Genomic DNA, 20618 nt, shown 5'->3' with positions numbered 1-20618 from the left:
ATATTAATGCTAGCAATAATATTAATTATAAATTTAATGAATACAATTAATCACAGAGTTTTTTGTTTTTTTTATGAATGAGAAAATTAGAGAGAATTATTTATTATTATCATGCAATAAATGATTAAAAAATTTGAATAGAATTCTAGCAAATTTATGCAAAAGAATTAAAAAGATTTGAAATGAAAACAAAACAACAACTTTTGATGTTTAAAATTAAATATTTAAAATAAGGGAAAATTGACTTTTTTACATTCATTAAAATAATAATAAAAATTAACTTACCGCCAGTTATCTTATAACCACTATCAGACCAGAAGACAAAACCTGCACATGGATCGAGAGCTAATGCATATGTCCAATCACCGTTTGCAATTGTTGCTGCATGCTCACCTTGCACATTGATGACATACACTTTACCACCCCTGCATTACTAAAGTTCCGACTGAGAAAAGAATGATATTTGATAATTAGCAAATATTTTAGTTTCGTTATAAAGTTAAAGTTAAAAATGTTTCAAATGAATTCTCAAAATTATTTTCTCAATAAAATTTCTATTTACGAATCACATAAATTCTTTTTCTTTTTTCCTTTTTTTGGACCAAAGACATAAATAATACTTTATATCCTTTTATTTAATTTACAAATTTTATTAGCTAAAATACAAAATTAGTTAAAATTTCACAACAGTTTAGATTTTAATGATTGCATTTTCGAGTTTACTATAAAAGAACTCACAATATTACTTACTAAATTACTCTATCGATGCCTTAGGATACTCAATAATTTGATGTTAGTAAACAAACATTTTCACAGTTTGTTAAACTTTAAAATCTATTTTGCACTGAATCAACAATTTAAGTATCGTTTGTGCACGTTTGTGTCACAAATTGTCGCTTAAAAATCATCAAAAAACTATGAAAATAATGCACCTGCCAGTTGTGAAATATAGTTTATGTGTCAACCAATCAAGTTTCATATCCGAAATATGTCGCACTGAGTCAGCAATTTTACTTTTTGTAGGACCAAAAATAAGTCTGTAATTTAAAAAGAAAAAATTAATGAAATTCAGTTATGATATCAAACACAGTAATATTAATGTAAATATCACTTTAAATAATAATTTTAACAATCGTTAACCTTCGTTTAGTTGGTTGATTTATTGTAAACCAAGAGATATTTGCGCCATTTGCAGACTCCGTAACCATATAAATACGTCGTAAATTCACGTCAACATCAAATGTTTGTAAATTTTCAATTTGAGGTAAAGCTTCTTTTAATGGATTTGGTGCTTTTACGTCTGGTTCAATTGGAGTATCCACTATATAGTTACTATCAGCAAACATTAGGAATGTTTCTGGTTCTGCAAAAAAAAAAAAAAAAAAAGCAAAAATCCATGTGTTAAAGAATTTATTCATTTCTTTTTAAACTTTAAAAAATGACAGCTTCATTTCCTTACTAATTGTAGTATTACCTAAAAATGATGATATTTATTCAGCTATTGATAAGTGATAAAAGAGTGATTGATACCTTCACAAGATCTTCCCTTCAATACGCCACGAGCGCATGCGCATAAAGGACTTTGACTACCCGGTGAGGCAAAACAAAGTTGGGCGCATGGAGTCTTCCTCAAATTATCCGTTATTTGACAAGGTGATGATGCTTTTGGCTGTACTGATTCATCAAATACAACAACATTTCCTAGATCAGTTAGACCAGCAGCAATTGTCGTTGGTGATAGTAATAATGATGTCTGATTTGGGCTACTAAAATATGCAACTTCTAAAGATTTAGCATATTTTTATAGATAATGCAAAAAATTAAGCAAACTATTTTCCGAAATAATATCATACTATTATTAGCTGTTAAATTGATTCATTCATTTAAAATTTGTTTAAAATATTTCAATTTAAACTATTTGCTTTTTTTTTTGTTTTGTCAACATTCAACATTTAGCATTGTCTTTTTTGGCTTTTTGGCTTCTGAGCATCATTTTATTGCTTTTTTTCTTTACAGGTGCTACTAAATTTTTCATTTCTCACAATGAAACAAAATATTTAGAATAAATTTTAAAGGTTTTTTTTTTTTTAAATGAAATTTAAAAAATGATGGAACATTTCAAAAGATAGTGCAGACATTTGGATTAAACATTTATATTATAAATTATAAAATAAGTATAAAGCAGAATACTCAAAAACTTTATTTCCCTCCCTCTCTCCCTCTCTCTCTGATAACACAACTGATATGATCTTATTTCTGATATCTAACCTGGATGCAGAGAATACTTTTTCTAAACGATTATCCGTCCAGTACATTGTTTGTCCAAGTAATGCAATGCCTGCTGCGGCGGCAATGTCACTTCGTACCAGTTCCACAGGACCGCCATCAGCTCGAACACGATATATTCCTAATCATTAAGATTTGATTAGCTGAGCAGTAATTTCAAAAGAACATAATGAAAGTCTTAAATTATATTTTATCTTTAATTAATTTTTTTTTAAATTTTTTTTAATTATTATATTTTAATTATAATTATATTAATTTTTTCTTAAATTATATTTAATTAACTTTATTTAAATAAATATGTTTTATCTTAAATGTCTTTAATTAAAGTCCTCAATTAAATTTCGACAAAAATATAAAAAACAAAAACAAAAATATAAAACAAACTGTAACTTACCATCAAGTTTAGCATCAGTCCAATAAATCATATGACTATTGGAATCGATTGTTAAATCTGTCGGTTCAGCAATATTTTCATGTACAATTACCTGTCGATGGCTTCCATCCAGGTAAGCTCGCTAAATTTAATATCTATTATTACTAAAAAATTTGGAACATTTTTTTTTTCTTTTTGTATTAATCATTGAAAGATAACAATTTCGTGCAAAGATTACCTGAATAGATGGTTTTTGACCTTGATCAGCCCAGTACAAATATCTACCAATCGGATCAACAGCAAGAGAAGTTGGCGTTTCAGTTTTTGTTGAGAGTAAAATTTTACGATGTTTACCATCTAGTTGACAAACTTCAATATGTGTTCGATCCGAGTCAACATTGATAAAATATAAGTTATCTGCAACAATAACAATAAGAAAGAAAAAATTCACAATAGTAAAAAATATATGTTAATTATGAGTTAGTGATAAAATATTATCAATTATTATGCTATTTTAGCAATTCAATATTTATATCTCTAAATAAACGAATAAATTTCTTAATTAAATTATAAAATTTCAATCAGTAATGAAATTGTTGAAAGACTTACAATTAATCCAGTCGAGAGCAATGCTTCGTACGGTAAATGAACCAAAATTATCTCTGACAATATTCTTCACTTCACCACTACCCAAAATAACCTTATAAATGCCACGATTTGCACCTGATGTTTCTGCTACGAATAACGATTTACTCTCAAATTCATAATCAACTGCTGCAATTGATGTACCACCAATTGGTTCCATTGCAACTGATCTCTTTTGTTCTTCTTTCAATCTGATAATTATTTTATTATTAATAAATTGATCATTTCCTATTTATCAATTTAATATCAAAATTACTAATTGTATGTTAAATAATTAAATAAACATACGGTATTCCAGTAATTTGTGTCTTTGTAGCTACAATCAAGAATGACTGGTCGAAAAGTCTACAATGAGTGGCGCTTTCTAGCACATAACCAGTTGCGCACATGCAATAATGTTGTGAAAATGCTTTTGGAATGCATAAATGTTCACAATTACCATTATTTGTTCGACATGGATGTGAATGTTCAGCTGTAAAAAAAAAAAAAAAAAAAATTGAAATTGTTTAAAAGATTTAATTTTTTCTTTCTTTTTTTTTTTAAGTACTAATGTTTGCTTTAATAAATAATAAAAGTAAATATGAATTCAAAAACTTTTTTCTTGTTACATTATTTTTATTACTGAAATAAATATGAAATTAAATGATATTGTTTAAATAAATAATAATAATATCATACCACTTCGACCAGAAATAGCTTTGATATTGATTAGCTGATCAATATTTTTCTTAAAATGTTGAAATTGTGATAATTGACCATCACTGGACAGGGTAGTTACTTCAATACTATCAAATGCACTATCTGCATAAAAAAGTCGATTGTTAAAGAATGCAATACCACGTGGTTGCTTTCCAACATCATTCAAAATATAATGACGATCTTGACCATCATATGTCACATATGATATCTATAAAAATTAACATTAACGTTTTGCATTTCTATTTTTTTTTTTCAATCAATTTTTTTTATTTAATTTATTTTTTTATAAGGAAAAAAAAAAAAACAGAAGTATAACTTACTCGACCAGCTTTTGATTCTGAGAAATATAAGCGCTGATTGATTGTATCAAGCGCTAAATGATTCAATTCAGTGAGTTCATTTGAAACAATAACCAATGCATTTTTACCATCTAAATCAGCTCGAGCTACCTCAAAATAAATCAAATCACACATTAATGTACTATCACAAATTGAATTAATCATACATATATTAATATAAAAATCAATCAATCAATCAATCGATCAATCAATTAAACAAAGGAATTAATTACTTTTGGTGAAATAGCACCGCTACCACGATCTAACCAGAAAAGAAGTCCACGATCAGAATCGATTGCTAAAGCAACCGGATTGGCTACTGCTGTAGGAGATTGATTATTGTTTAGCACAGTTGCACGATACTACAAATTATAAATAATTAATTATCTCTATTTCAACCAATTTTATTAGCAAATGAAGAAGCAAAGAACATAAGAAAATATTTTCTAACTTACTTGCATATCTTTGGTTCGTACTACTTCAATTGTTTGTGAAATTTTATTTGCAACATACATATTTTGTCCAATCCAATCCATTGCCATTGCATAAGAATCATCGGGAATTTGTGAAGCAATTATCTAAATTTTATTATCTCTTATCAATTTATCAATATTTTTAACTTTTATCAATACTTTTTTAGCATTTATTTTCTATTAATTAGGGTAATTAATTACCTATGTTCGATTTATCTAAATTTTATTGCTTTTATAAAATTATCTTTTCATAAACTTTCAATATTTTTTTAACATTTATTTTCCATCATTAAAATTAGGGTAATTAATTACCTGTGTTCGATTTGTCGCAGATGGCACTACTTGAATAATTCGCGATTCTGGAAGACTATTCGGACTAATTATTCGACCCGTTGTTGCATGTTCCAAATAAAATATCTGAACAAAAAAAAAAAAAGAGGATTTTTTCCATCAAAAAATAAAATTATTAACTTAAAAAGACAAAGTTTACTTTTTATTTATGATTATTAAAAAAATTTTCTCTATCATAGAATTTATCTATCTCTTACTGCAATTAAAAATTTACAATGTTTTTATTACCTCCGCAGATTCCGGATCATAGTCTGCGTCATACGCATTACTAAGACCAGCCAATGGTATCATTCCGGAAAGTGAAGGTGTTCCGTTCACTGCATCATCCATAGATAAGCCAAAGATATTTGTCTTCTGGATTAGCATCAGGAATGGTTTCATATCACTGATACAGTTTTTACCACTTGTATCCAAAATTTTACCTAACGGACATTTACATGTGCTTTTCTGCAAACATAAAAATTTGTTGTGCAATTGTTTAATTTCTTTGTTGATAACTGTACAATTGCGCTAATAACAAATCTATTAAATATTAATGATAATTAACTGATAATATAGAAATCATGACAAGTACTATGATAATGATAAAAGTTAGAAATGATAATAAGAATCATTTTAAAAATTGATTTTCTTTACAAGATATCATGTAAAAATGTAAAAAATAAAAAAAAAAAAAAGAGAAAAAAGAGAAAAAACTAACCATATCTTTACCGATTAAGCAAAGATCAGAGCAATGATTAGTAGCACAAGGATTCTCGAAATGTGGTTGTAAAACAGGATGTACTGCAGTAACACCAAGAGCTTTTGAGAATGTATGTGATTGATATTCTGTTGATGTACCATTTGGATATTTTGGATAAAGTTGAAGTCGCTGTAATCGTCGATCACTGTAGTAAATAATATCTTCAAATATTGCCAAAGCATGTGGATGTTGAACAAATTTTGTTGATGATAATACTTGTGTACGACCTGAAAAAAAAAAAAAAAAAGAAAAGAAAACAAAAATTATTTATAAGTTTTTTTTTGATAATAACAAATAAAAATTTAAAAAAAGAAAAAAATCAATAAAAGAAAAACTATGAATTATGTATGTTTAAAATTTTCTAATATAAAAATAAATAATAATAATAATAATATATTCAAAACAAACCATTTCCATCATAATTAACAAAATCAATATAGTCCAATTTACTATCAGCAAAATAAAGACGATTAGTTGTTAAATCTAACGCAATTGTATTTGGCCAATAAATTTTTGAATTTACCAATACACGTCTCTCTGAACCATCCATATTTGCTCTTTCAATACGTGGATTCTATAAACATATGCATAAATAAATTTTGAAAAAGTAATATTAAGCAATCAATTAAAAAGGTTAATTTAGCAAAATAAACATACCTGACCCCAGTCAGTCCAAAATAAAAGACCTTTTCTTGGATCTACAGCAATACCACGTGGTTGATCAACATTTTCATGAATTAATACCGCTCTAAAAAATCGATAATGCATTAGCTTAAATAAGTATTTTTTTGTAAATATATTTTTGTAAACATGTTTATTTTCTTTTTTTTTTTCAACATTTACAAGCAATGAAATAACTAAGATATTAAACAAATAAAAAATAATAGTAAATAAAAACAAATTTAGTGTAAAAAATTCACTCGTGCTAATTAATTAATTAATTAATTAAATGATATAGAAAATAAAAAAATGGAACCTTGCACTAGATCGTTCTAATGATGCTACTTCTATAGTATTTAGACTGGAATCAACCCAATATAAATTACGCGCAATCCAATCCAATGCAATACCTTCTGTCACATCCAAACCTTCACTAATAAATACTGTCACATTTGTACCATTTCGTGTTGCAGAATAAATTTTCTTTTCTCTTATATCTGACCTAAAATATAATTTATTTATCTAAAACTTTTAATATACATTTAAAAAAACAAATTGCGGGAGTTTCTCGAGAATATGCAATATATAAAAAGTAGGAAATATAAAAAGTAAACATTTATCTTTCATATGCAAGATTAATGTTTACTTTTTACATTAACAAATTAACAAACCAATAAATTCGATCTTCCACTGAATCCCATGCTAATGCAATCGCATTCTCCACTCGTGCTTCAAATGTATGCCAATTCTCGAGAAAACGATCAGACCAATAAATACGATTACGATTTGATACATAGATACGCATATCCTACATATATTGAAAAATAAATAAATAAATTTATTATACTTTCATTCATTACAATTATAAAAATGTAGTTAATATATTTTAATAAAGATTATTGTAATTATTACTGATAAGAATGAATATAAATATATTATACCTGAACACCATCAGTAACTTTACAAGTTCTTTTATCAGCATCTAATGTATAACCTTCCTCACAACTACAGGTAAATCCATGCTTTTCATCAGTACAATTTTGACTGCATGAACGAGCATCTAAACATTCATTTTCCGGTTCACATTTAGTTTTATTCACCAGCTGCAATATTTGCTTTTCATTAAGTTACTAATTAAACTTACAAGAAGTAAAATGTAAGATATTAATTATGCAAATATATTAACAAAAAAAAAAAAATACTTATTTTTGTATCTGAAAAATAATAGTTCATTCTTTTGCAACTTTTTTTTTCTGCATTTATTCTTAACTTTTAATTTTAATTTGTATTTTGAAAAAAAAAAAATAAAATAAAAACAAAATATACCGCTTCACCAAATGGACATGAGCAAAGAGGACCATCAGGACTCATATGACATTTGAAAGCACAACCAGCTCGATCTGCAGCACAAAGATCTCGAGCACAACGTCCACCTTCATCGGTACCACCGGGACAATGATCTTTACCATCACATAAATTATGAAATGGTATGCAAATATCTGGAGATCCTGGACATGCCATCTAAACAAAGAAATGAATTGAATGAATTTAAAATGAGAAGTTCATAACTATTTAATAGTTTAAACTATTCTCTTATAGGATTTCTTAAACTCAGTTTTTTAAATTTAAAAATTTTTGCTTTTTATCCACGTATACAATTCAGCAATAAGTCTCACATATATTTCTAAAACAAAGAAATAAATGAATTGATGGAATTACAATTAGAAATACTCTAATCCCATAAATTGTTTGCATCATGTTTTCTTTTTTTTTATCATGTATTATCACCACCAAAACTAAATTTATAAAGTGTTGCTGATTATTTTGTGATCAAAGATTCAAAATAACTTAATATAAAAATAGGGAAAAAAAAAGATACATGTTCAAAAGGACATCGAATGGAAAGTAACTGAGAACGTTGACAACCATGTTCAGCATCTTCATCACTATTATCACCACAATCATTCTCACCATCACAAAGCCAAGTCTGTAAAAAAAAAAAAAAAAAAGAAAATAAACAAATAAATAAAAATAGCATTAACACTTCCAAACATTTACTCAAACTTTCATTCAAAATTCATCAAATATTATTATTATTATTATTATTTATATTTCATTTTTATATGCAAAAATACTTGCGTTAAAAATGCAGCGACCATTAGCACATTTGAAATGATCTGAAGCACATTGAGTGTTTGAACATAAACTTTCCGGTTCATCACTACCATCTTCACAATCCTGAAATATTCATTTTGTACAGCAGTCCGGTTTTTTTATCAAATTAATCTTATAATCAGGTAAAATAGTAGTGAGAGAAATTCTGCTTTATTGAATATAAATTTGCTAAAATTTATTCTAAATTTAAAGAGGACAAAAAAAAAAAGAAAAATGAAACTCAAAAAAAAAAATTTGAATTACTTTTTGTCCATCACATTTCCATGCTATCGGTATGCAAAGTCCATCTGAAGCACATGTAAATTCATTATGTGTACACTTATCACTCTGAAAATAATAATACATTTACAAATGGATTTGTTTATTTCAATTTCTTTCCAATTGCAAATTTTTCAAAATTTTCAATCAATAAATTTGAACTAAATAACTAATCAAAACATTTTTAATAAAAAAAAAAAAAAAACACCTGAGAGAAACAGCTATCTTCATCTGAACCATCATCACAATCCTGTTGTCCATCACAATGATTCTTGAGTGAAATACATTGTCGTTTATTAGCACAACGGAATTGATCAGGACGACATAATGCTGATGGACATCTCTCTTTATCTTCATCAGTATTATCATAACAATCGTTATCACCATCACAAAGCCAATAAACCGGAATACAACGACCATTACCACATGTAAACTGTAAATGAAAGTAATAAATTAGTTATTTATATTTATTATTTACCTCTCGGTTTCATTTTTTTTTCTTTTTTTTTTTTGTATTAAAAATTTAATTTTTAATATTAACACAAAAATTTTATCATTTTATATTGTATTAGCTGCATTTTATACTATTAACATCTTTTACCAGTAAATCTAAGATTGCAATTTTTAATTAATCATTTTCAAAAGATTAATTACCTGATTGGATGAGCATGTTGTATTCGAGCACATTTCTAATTTTTCATCAGAACCATCACCACAATCATTATCCGAGTCACATTTCCATTGTTCCGGAATGCATCGATGATTATCACATTGAAACTTTCGTGCTGCACAAACCGGAATTTCACCATTTTTGCAATACTATAAATACAATATACAATTTTAAAGATTTCAGAGTAAAATTTCAAATGCAAAAATCATTTAAATAAATCTTTGTCAACTAATTCAAAAACGAGCATATCTATATCATTCTTTCATCATTGTTTATTTTATTTTAGGAATATCAAAAATGTTACATTAAGTTTGAAGTTATTATTAATTCAAAGTTATTATCATTTAAACTAATCTTACCTTAACATCTTCATCAGAATAATCACCACAATCATTATCACCATCACAAGCATATTGTTGAGGTATGCATTTCTTTGTATTATTACAACGAATTGTATTCGGTGGACATTCTTTTTCAACAAAACATGGCTTATCATCTGATCCTTTCTGAAACTTTCTCAAAAATACTTTTAATACTTTAGTTATATCATAACAGTCTTATCACCAACAACCTTATCATCAACATCCATATCACAGTACTGATAATGATAAGCTATAAAAGATACCTCATCACTACCATCGAGACAGTCATTTTCACCATCACATTTCCATTCATTTGGTATACATCGTCCATTAGCGCATAAGAATTGTGATGAATTACTGGCACACAATACTTCAACAATTTCACGACGATCACGTTGACAAGTACGCATATTCTCTGGATTTATTTTGAATCCTAAATTTGATTTATAAAAATAAACAAACAGAAGGAAGGTTTAATAACTATATCATTTTTTTTTTTTTTTTTGAAAAGATTTTTTAAAAAATTAAAAAAACTTGCCTTGCCTACATCCACATCTTTTCACAAGTGGCTGAGCTTCTGAAGATGACGAACTATTGGGAAGTCCAAAACAAAACTGAGAACAATCACTTGAATGGCATGGATGCTCAATAGATGGATCAGGTATCGGTTGATTAGCTGGTGAACAGGCCTACAAATATTAACTCTATACTTACTTACTTACTTACATTATTCTTTCTAATAATGAAAAAATGGAATAAGGCCAATAATGTTAGCAAAATCCATTATATACTACACAATTACATTTTAAATTAGAATATATGGTAATACCTTACCTTCAATGAAAAAACACTTCGATCTTTGCCAGTAAATTGGCGGATAATTCGACCTTTACCGCCATTTCGCTTATTTACACGACGTATTGAATATGGCCTTTGATGTACATAATACAATTCATCTGCAATTAATTATTCATTAAAAAATTAGAAATAATCAGAAAAACAAAAAAGAAAACAAAAACAATGTATAAGTTATTAAAAGAGGAAGAAATAATAATTGAAAGTAATAATACTAATAACAATATTAATAATAATAATATAGTAATTAATAATAAAATAATAATAATAGTATTAATAATAATAACCAACAATAATAATAAACCTTTCTATGATTAAACAGTATCAATTACCTCCAAGTACAGCGATAGCAACTGGAATTGGATTGTCCACAGGTATAACATATGGATTTGACCCATCAAAGTTCATGCAATTAATCGTCTTCAATAAAGTATCACCGTAACAAAGTCGATCTTCCGAGAAATCGATAACCATACTGGACGGTCGTCCGAGAGTTGTATTCCGTATAATGTGACAATTACTTGCATCTGTAACAATTTTATTGTCAATTACAAAAAAAAAAAGTTTGTTATAATTCGTTAGCTAATATAAGTGAGAAATGCATCATTTTTTGCTTTTCTTACCTATCATACAACGATAGATTCTTGCAGGTCGTTGAGCTTCCGCAAAGAATAGAATTCCACGCCACGGATGCACAGCAACAGCAACCGGATCACGTAAACCGTTCAGCAATTGACGATGAATTAGCTGATCCGGATGAACAAGACCCTAACAGTATATGTTTACATTAATAAGTAATACTAAGTAATATCATCTTTTTAGCATGAATACAGAAGAAAATGGACCAGAAAAGAGAAAAACTATTGGAGAGAGAGAGAGACACACACACATTCCTGATCATATTTCTGTCTACCGGTAATACTGGATCAGGTTAAATCAATAATAATTTCTCAAAATTGCTACCATTCTCTCTCTCTCTCTCTGCTTCAAAAATAAATTCCATTATATAGCTAACCTGTTCAGATATTTTGACAACTTCAAGACTATTTCTGATATTGTCAACATAATAAAGTTGCTTTGAAAGCCAATCAAATGACATTGAAACTAATCCATCATTATGGGTTACTAATACCGGGGCAGAACCTTCCCCATCTGGTTTTACCCTAAAAAAAATGACAATCATCAAATAAGACAACAAAAATTAAGGCAAAAAAGCTATAATTTGTTTATTTAAGAAACATACAAATGCAATAAGACATTTTTTTTTTCAGCAATTATTGAAATGTATATCGTTGTAGAATAGAATACTTTCTGATCAGATCAATATAGCTAATAATAGGTAATACTTTCTGATCAGATCAATATAGCTAATAATAGGTAATACTTTCCGATCAGATCGATATAGCTAATAATAGGTAAAACTTTCTGATCAGATCAATATAGCTAATAATAGGTAATACTTTCCGATCAGATCGATATAGCTAATAATAGGTAATACTTTCTGATCAGATCAATATAGCTAATAATAGGTAATACTTTCTGATCAGATCAATATAGCTAATAATAGGTAATACTTTCTGATCAGATCAATATAGCTAATAATAGGTAATACTTTCTGATCAGATCAATATAGCTAATAATAGGTAATACTTTCTGATCAGATCAATATAGCTAATAATAGGTAATACTTTCTGATCAGATCAATATAGCTAATAATAGGTAATTTATTTGCTTAATATTTGTCTTTGTAAATTCCTGCAGTACCCGGGTAATGCTAACATATGTAAATGATAATAAAATATGTGAGAGAAAGAGGAAATAATGTATTATTACATAAATGAAATTAATAACATATCAAATTAGATGAATCATTTGATCGTTGAATATTTTTTTGATAAATTATTTTTATGATAATTTGTATAATATGAATTACCTGTAAACTGTATTGTCCATGATATCAGCATAGAAGAAGCTATTATCATGAATATCACATTCCACTTCAAAATACATTCCAATACGACGTTGTGAAACAGGTGATATAGGTAAAATTGCTTCACTTAATGAATCTTGATCTATTTCTGGGAATATGCCACGTACTACTTTATTACTACTAAATAATAAATAATCGGTAGAATCAACGCAACGTTTTCCATCAATTAATTTCTGAAATTTTATAATCATTTATATTAAAAAATAAAAAAAAATAAAAAAAATAAATAAATAAATAAGAAAAATTAATTTGAAAAAAAGAATATAGTTACTTATATCTGAAAAACATCAGTACTAATTAATTTTTATATTATAAATATTTTATTTATTAGTAGAATAACCTTTCATAATTTTATTTCTAATAAAATTAAAGAAAATAAAAAAATAGAAAAAAAGTGAACCTGTCCTATAGGACAAATACATCGATAGCCAATACCAAGTCCACCAGTATCTTTACTTAAAATACACATTCCTTGACAATCTGCTTCAACACATGGATTATCAATTTTTAAACCAAGACAATCACTTTGTTGAGGTCCAGGTTGAGTCATCGGATGATATGCTACAATACCCATCGGAAATACATTATTTTCCTTCTTTGTCCTGTAAACGTTTCATTCATAGCATTAGAAATTAATCTTATAAAAATGTCACAAAGAAATGTCTCATTAAATTATTCCTTTTTTTAAAAAAAAAAAAAAAAAATTTCAAATAGATGAATGATGTAATGGCTTATCAAAAATTATCAGTGAATAGCTTAGCTTATCACATTATAACTGAATGAAAAAATAAATCACCAAATAATATCGGTCGGTGAGCCAAACTTTTCAACACGCATAACACCAAGACGTGTCCAATCTGTCCAGTATAGATATTGATCAAATATTGTAAGACCAAATGGATGTGGTACCTAAACAAATTTTTATTTGTTAATTACTGAAAGATAATTATTATTGTTAATTATTATAAGTTGATTATTACTTTTAGATGTAAATCACACTAATGATTAACTTTATCAAATGTTTGTGAAATTTTTATTTCTTTCCTCATTTGTCTACCTGTTCTGAAGGATATGAATGAAATAATTTTTCACTGTACAATAATAAAGTAACAAAGTTAGCCCTCTTAGCTTCATAATACTATAAATTTCATCAAAAATGCTATTCTGCAATGATTCAAATAGAATTTTATCTTTCTGTCATTTAGTACACTTTTTTTGAAACTATTTGCATTGTTTTAGATATAATTTTGATAATTCAACAAGAGCTACTCTTTAGTATTTTATCCAAATAAAGAAAAATGATTAGAGATAAGTAAAATTCTATAAAGTATATTTCAGGGTATAATGGATAAGTTAACAAAATACCGTACCATGGTATAAGACTATAAAACTAGATAGATTCCAGTTACGAAAATTGGAACTATTCGGCACTGTCATATACGTACTAATCGTTAAATTAAAAGTTTAAAAAAAAGCTATTATGAAAAGAGTAGATTGAGTGACCAGTGGTCAAAAATTTACACTGATTTATAGATGATTTTAATGATTAGAGTGAATCAAAATATGCAAAGTTGATGTTTAAATGGCATTTAAATTAGTTGAGAATAAAAAAAAAAAAAAAAAAACTAACATTATTCATCCCTTGGATAACTATTCTTCGATCTTTTCCATTGTAATCGATTGATTCCACTCGATCAACTTTCGGATCAACCCAATAAATCCGTTTAGCGGCAATGTCAACTAAACTTCACATCACTTAATATTGATATTTTGGACAGCAGCATGAGAAGGAAGTAGGAAAAGCATCATTTTCTTCACTATGAATAAATATATTTAATAACAAAATAATAATAACAATAACAATAAACAATAATAATAATGATAATAATAATAGATAATAATGACAATAATAATAATTAATAGATAATAATAGTAATAATAATAATAATAAATAATAGTAATAATAATAAAAATAAAACTGACCTACGACACCACTCACTTGGTGTGTGTGACTATCAACTAAAGTACGCCGTCGAGTACCATCCATTGCTGCACTTTCTAATTTGAATTGATTTGAAAAAAACATCTCACTGCAAAATGATTTTAAAAAATGTTTAATTTAATGTAACTTTAAATGAGTAATAAATTTTTACTGGCAGTATTAGCTGATTTAAAAAAAAATCATAAATTTAATTAATATGAAATTATATGTAAAAGAAATTGAAGTGATCAAAAATTACCCTCTAATTGGATCAAGAGCTATATCTAATGGTAGTACTAAGCCATCAGCAATTAGTACAGTTCTTCTTTCACCATCAAAAGTTGAAATATCAATTCGTCTTGATCCTGACTCAACGATATATAAATGATTCGTAAGCCAATCAACAGCCAAATTTCGTGGAAAAATTAAATTTTTCAAATCAAGTTTCCTGAAATTAAATCATTCCTTTCATTATAGCTTACAAAAAAAAAAAAGAAATATCAACAATATTTTTTGTGTAATTTAAAAAAAAAAAAGAATAAAATAAAATAAAAACAAACTTAATATTATTTATATCACCACTATCATCAATATCAGCACTGAATGCTGAATGTGACAATCGATCGGTCCAGAACATCTTCTTGTCACCAAAGTCAAATCCAATACCATAAATAAATTCACCGCTAACCAATTTTTTTGCTTCTTCATTTGGATCATTTGGATTTATCCTGATATAAAACTTCCATTAAAATAATAAACCTATTCAAGTATTTATTAAAATACAAAATAAAATTAAGCATCGATGATTGCTAGTTTATAGTCAATTGAACGTCTATATTAAAAGGTTGAAATAAGAAAAATCTAAAAAAGTTAGATTAAATATTTTAATGGACATTTCTCATGTTAAATTAAATATTTTAAATTTAAATATTTTAAAAAGTTAAATTAAATATTTTAATGGACATTTCTCGCCAAAATTTCATGCAATTTATTCATCACCTCACACAGATAATTTAACAATTCTAATAGACCAATAACAGGTAAACAATCAACAATGAAACATTTGAAAGAAATAAATACCTGTATAATCCCTCTCTCCTAGCGATATATAATCGCATAGTATTCGAGTCACGTGATAAACAGTATCCTCGTAGAGTACGATTATCATTACCAGGTCCATGCATCATTTCCAGGTGATAGCATTCACCAAGACATGAACAGGTAAATCCGGGACGATGATTTTGACAACCTTGATCGCAGTAACCCCATTCAATACATTCATTGATATCTGATAAGCAGATAATTTTACACTTCATCACCATAATAAGATAATTATGTAAATAGTTAAAGTATGAGTTATGAGTAGATAAGAAAAATATCATAAAATATTTAGATACATTTTTAAATTTTCAACTTTCTTTTTTTTTTTTTTACATAAAATTTTAGTCTTCATATGTATGCCAACTTATGTGATTCAATTTTAATTCAATTAAATCAATGAAACAATATCTGTATTAGAAAGTTTCAGTTGTTTTTTTTTTTTTTATTTGAGCTATACTACTATTAAATTTTTAAAATGATAAAAATTTTTCTTAGATTTATAAAGCACTTTTCTAATAGTTTTTGAAAAATTTTTTTGTACCGGAACAAGTTCTATGAAATCGTTCATCCAACTTATAGCCAACGGGGCAAGTACAAACACCGCCAGATGGTGATGAATGACATCCGGCTTGACATCCCAGTGATGGACAAAGATTTGATGCTGAAATTTTAATTTTTATAAATTCCAGTTTTATAAATAAAATAGATAAAAAAAAAAGAAATGAAATGAATTAAGTGCTATTTATCTTTTCCTCTGTTCACTAGCAGATAAACATAAAATTTCACAAATAATAAATTGCAAATAATCGCTGAAAAGCGGGTAATTCTTTTTATTTCATTTCTTGTCAATGATTACAAATTTAATTTTTAATAGTTATAAAGAAATTAATATGGAAAAAGAAAAAAAAAAAGAAAGTATTAACAGCAATTCTTTTCATCGAAACCATCCAAACAATCATTTTTTCCATCACATAATTTAGTTTTATGAATGCAGTGACCCGAACCAGGACAATTCCATTGCTGTGGTGGACAAAGATATTGTCCACATCCTTCTTCATCAGAATTATCACCTGTAAATTAAAATTTTCATCATATACAATATTTTTAGCTATAATTTAAAAACATGTTTTCATATATTTTTATATTTCAATTGGAAATTTTAAACAAGCAATTTTACAATTGTCCAGTTTTGTCAATAAGTTATACAAAAATCAAATTTAACGCTTTTCACTTTTTAATAACTTCTTTTTTTAGGACAAATGAAAGGATCAAAATCAATCATTTTAGAGAAGAAAAATCAATTAATATATTATTTGTAAACTAATTCAAAAGATAATAAATTTAAAGAATTATTTTCAATCACAGTAAATTATTAGTGCTTTTTTCTTTTTTTTTTTTTTTTTCAATGAGAAACGATAACAAATAATTTCTTCACTTAAAGCAAATTTCATAAAACGAATTAAATGATTTTTTATTAAAAATCAATCATTAATATAATTTAAAATACTTTTCATAAAAACTGTAAAGCATTTCTTTTTAAACAAAGAAAAAGCAAAATTCAAACCGCAATCATCGTAATAGTCGCAACGAAATTTTCGTGGTTGGCATCGTTTATTCTTACATTGAAATTCACCACCGCTACACTGTTTAAATTCTAAAAATCTTATCAATAATACATTTTATATCATGATTTCTTTTTTCACATCTAAACGTAACACGTAGCTGCTATATGTAGTAAATTGAACGTAACACGTATACGTTTAACAAGAAAAGAAATATTATATATCATAAAAAAAAGAAAAAAAGAGAATAATTAATTTACCACATGTTGATGGTTCATCTGAACTATCAGCACAATCACTTGAACCATCACAAACCCATGATTTTTGAATACATTGTGATTGATCAGCACAACGAAATTGATATTGAAAACAGGCTGTATGATTATGTGGACAGGAATCCTAGAATTTTTAATTAAAAAATATTTGAACAAAAAATATATCAAAATTACTAGGATTATTTAACTTTTCATAAAATATATTTTCTAATGATAAAAATAGAATTTAATCATTGAAAATATTTGTTGGAAAAAAATATCTGACCAATGAAATAATTGGTTATTGGCTAATCACATCAAGAAAAAAAAATTAGGTTGCAAGGAAAGAAGAGCATATTTAAATTATGCTTTTTATTAAATATTTTGAAGATACTTTCTTCTTTTTGTTTACTTATAATTAGTACAAACAAAATTGTACGGGGATCAGTTGTACTTGCAAAGTAATAATTCTTGCAGCTTTTTTCAGCAGATCAGTTTAATAGAACTACAAATTATTCAAAAATATTCCCTAATAATAATTTTTATGATCAAATAACATTATTCAAAATGCTACAAAAATGTTTTAAAATGTTACAAAAGAAAAAAAAAAATTGTCAGAAGTTCTGTGACCTGAAATACGTATAATTGAATAAGTTAAACGGACCTTTTCATCGCTTAAATCTCTACAATCATACTTTCCGTCACATTTCTTTGATATATCAAAGCATTGTCTTCCGTCAGCGCATTGGAATACGGAACCATCGTTAACGTTGCAGGATACACTTGGCGCCGCTGCAACATACACAGATCGGAAGAGTAACTTATAAAATTTGTGATTTCATAAGGTAATGTTATCAAGTATCACAGAGTAATGTCTTGAGATATCATATCATATGTGAATTACTAATTAAGTTAATAAATGATAGAAAAAACTAACGACAATCCACTTCATCCGAACCATCTGCACAGTCTGTAATATTGTCACATCGTTGATATTCCGGAATACAAGAAACTGAACGCCATTCATATTTGTCACATTGCCATTGATCCGGTTTGCAACCAGGATGTGCTATAATAAATTTATAATTATTTATTTTTCACTATGATTATGTTACTCAAAATTCTTGAAGATATTAAACAAATGTATTGTAATTGAACTTCATCAAATCCGATTCAAATATTCGTTGACTTAATTAATTAGTCCATCGTAAATGCGATTCAAAAAGTAGTCGAATATATATATATATATATATAATACATTCTACTAATCAAATCTGATCCAGTTTGTTAAATGAAAAATTTAAAAGGGTTAATCAAACTAACGGCAGTCCTTCTCATCTTCGCCATCTGAACAATCGCCTGACCCGTCACATTTCCATTCGAACCTGATACATTTACCATCGTTACAACGGAAATCGTTTGTTGAGCAACCGGTAGTACCGGAATGGACTGATGTTGAGACTGAACCAGATAATGGCACCTCAACTGGCGAAATTGGTGAATCCACTGCAATTATCGTTACTACTTATGATATGAGCAAAGAAAATTATTTACACATTATTTTTTTGAATTTTTGAAATTGAATTATCTCATATTAATGATTCAGCTTGATAACATTCACTAGCAGTCTAACAAACAATAAATGTCAACAAAACAAATTCATTACTGTAACATCAAATGATAACCTTTGTAAAAAAAATTATTCAGGTTTATAAAAGAAAAGAATTTCTAGTCATATCAAGTCACTTTGTTTTGTTTGACATTACTTTCCAGAAATGTTATAATTTGGAGGTTAAACCGCATGAATCACAAACCGGTTTTCTAGTCGAGTGACAAAAATAGACTTTGGGCTTCGGCTCAATTCTAACTTTTAATTTTAACCTTCAACTTACTACTTGCTTATTAATGACGTAGCATTTGACGTCTTTACTAGAGAATTTGAATAGTTCATATCAAGTTAAAATTTAAAAAACCAAAAAATAAATTTTCGAAGAATTTTATTTTTGTAAAGTTTATTTTTTTATAATATGCTGGACAAGTAATTCTTTAAAACAAATGTAAATGAGATATGCAGCAAAATCAAATTATTTAATAATTTACAATTAATTATTTGTAATTTAATAATTTGTGATTAATTATGAAAGGTAGTGGGATAAATGTCACAGACGAAAACTTCCACAAACTGACAGCTTCCTCGAAATAAATAACAGAGACACATAAGAAATTTCAAAATGTAGATAAGAATCAACAAGCTTGTCACCTATGTGATAAATTACAAATTAGAGATGGCGTCAGTTAGATTCATAGCATTAAGAGTTAAATTTAAAAATACTATGAAAATATGCTAGCATACATTAATTTTGTATCTCACGAAAAGAATAATTCATTTTTAAATGACCTTGAATATTTCTAATTAACATTGTTAATTAGATATTGAATAGTTTGTCATGGATTTTTTAAACTTTTCAAATATAATTGAATCATAAAACTCATACATTTTATGTACCATAAAAGAACGGAAACAAGATGAAAAAAAAAAAAAAAAAAACTTAATTTCTATTTACATCTTTCACTGATATTATATTTCATGTAGAAATGTTCCCTTGCAAATATTTTAAAATTGATGAACTATCAATGAAAGAAAGATGACTGATTTCAAGGGACCATATATTGCAAGTGTAATGTACTTTTTTTTTTTTTAAATCATTTTTAACAAATCAATAATGACAAAAATGATGAATACAACTATTAATGCATGATGAAGAAATGGAAAGAAATATTGTTGCTTTCTAATTATTACCTTTTACATTTTCAAAAAATTTTCTTATCCTTATCTCTTTTAT

General features: G+C 26.9%; 1 protein-coding gene across 1 annotated transcript in view; it reads right to left on the bottom strand.

Moving 5' to 3' along the window:
- Nucleotides 1–20618, bottom strand: part of Bma-lrp-1 (Low-density lipoprotein receptor-related protein, putative) — a gene marked incomplete at both ends in the record, with an annotated part of 38787 nt that overhangs the window by 14363 nt on the left and 3806 nt on the right. Inside the window, 49 exons of the mRNA XM_043079890.1 lie at nt 286–425; nt 933–1037; nt 1141–1363; nt 1531–1766; nt 2269–2407; nt 2681–2801; nt 2898–3076; nt 3269–3495; nt 3593–3776; nt 3983–4211; nt 4324–4452; nt 4575–4703; nt 4797–4919; nt 5127–5231; nt 5394–5612; nt 5866–6134; nt 6316–6481; nt 6565–6655; nt 6884–7069; nt 7239–7375; nt 7509–7670; nt 7894–8088; nt 8447–8554; nt 8707–8805; nt 8986–9069; nt 9209–9433; nt 9655–9819; nt 10030–10176; nt 10296–10465; nt 10571–10721; nt 10867–10988; nt 11220–11414; nt 11511–11655; nt 11903–12050; nt 12821–13050; nt 13278–13479; nt 13674–13786; nt 14508–14617; nt 14861–14967; nt 15118–15306; nt 15419–15586; nt 15939–16146; nt 16501–16620; nt 16883–17029; nt 17524–17613; nt 17782–17920; nt 18440–18567; nt 18713–18844; nt 19099–19281. Of these exons, the coding sequence (XP_042935824.1) occupies nt 286–425; nt 933–1037; nt 1141–1363; nt 1531–1766; nt 2269–2407; nt 2681–2801; nt 2898–3076; nt 3269–3495; nt 3593–3776; nt 3983–4211; nt 4324–4452; nt 4575–4703; nt 4797–4919; nt 5127–5231; nt 5394–5612; nt 5866–6134; nt 6316–6481; nt 6565–6655; nt 6884–7069; nt 7239–7375; nt 7509–7670; nt 7894–8088; nt 8447–8554; nt 8707–8805; nt 8986–9069; nt 9209–9433; nt 9655–9819; nt 10030–10176; nt 10296–10465; nt 10571–10721; nt 10867–10988; nt 11220–11414; nt 11511–11655; nt 11903–12050; nt 12821–13050; nt 13278–13479; nt 13674–13786; nt 14508–14617; nt 14861–14967; nt 15118–15306; nt 15419–15586; nt 15939–16146; nt 16501–16620; nt 16883–17029; nt 17524–17613; nt 17782–17920; nt 18440–18567; nt 18713–18844; nt 19099–19281 (7719 nt within the window). The remainder of the gene's footprint in view (nt 1–285; nt 426–932; nt 1038–1140; nt 1364–1530; nt 1767–2268; nt 2408–2680; nt 2802–2897; nt 3077–3268; nt 3496–3592; nt 3777–3982; nt 4212–4323; nt 4453–4574; nt 4704–4796; nt 4920–5126; nt 5232–5393; nt 5613–5865; nt 6135–6315; nt 6482–6564; nt 6656–6883; nt 7070–7238; nt 7376–7508; nt 7671–7893; nt 8089–8446; nt 8555–8706; nt 8806–8985; nt 9070–9208; nt 9434–9654; nt 9820–10029; nt 10177–10295; nt 10466–10570; nt 10722–10866; nt 10989–11219; nt 11415–11510; nt 11656–11902; nt 12051–12820; nt 13051–13277; nt 13480–13673; nt 13787–14507; nt 14618–14860; nt 14968–15117; nt 15307–15418; nt 15587–15938; nt 16147–16500; nt 16621–16882; nt 17030–17523; nt 17614–17781; nt 17921–18439; nt 18568–18712; nt 18845–19098; nt 19282–20618) is intronic.

The sequence above is a fragment of the Brugia malayi genome, assembly GCF_000002995.4.
Source record: "Brugia malayi strain FR3 genome assembly, contig: Bm_v4_Chr3_scaffold_001, whole genome shotgun sequence".
Classification (NCBI taxonomy): domain Eukaryota; kingdom Metazoa; phylum Nematoda; class Chromadorea; order Rhabditida; family Onchocercidae; genus Brugia; species Brugia malayi.
Note: the sequence above shows the minus strand (reverse complement) of the source record. Positions and strands in the feature narration are given on the sequence as shown.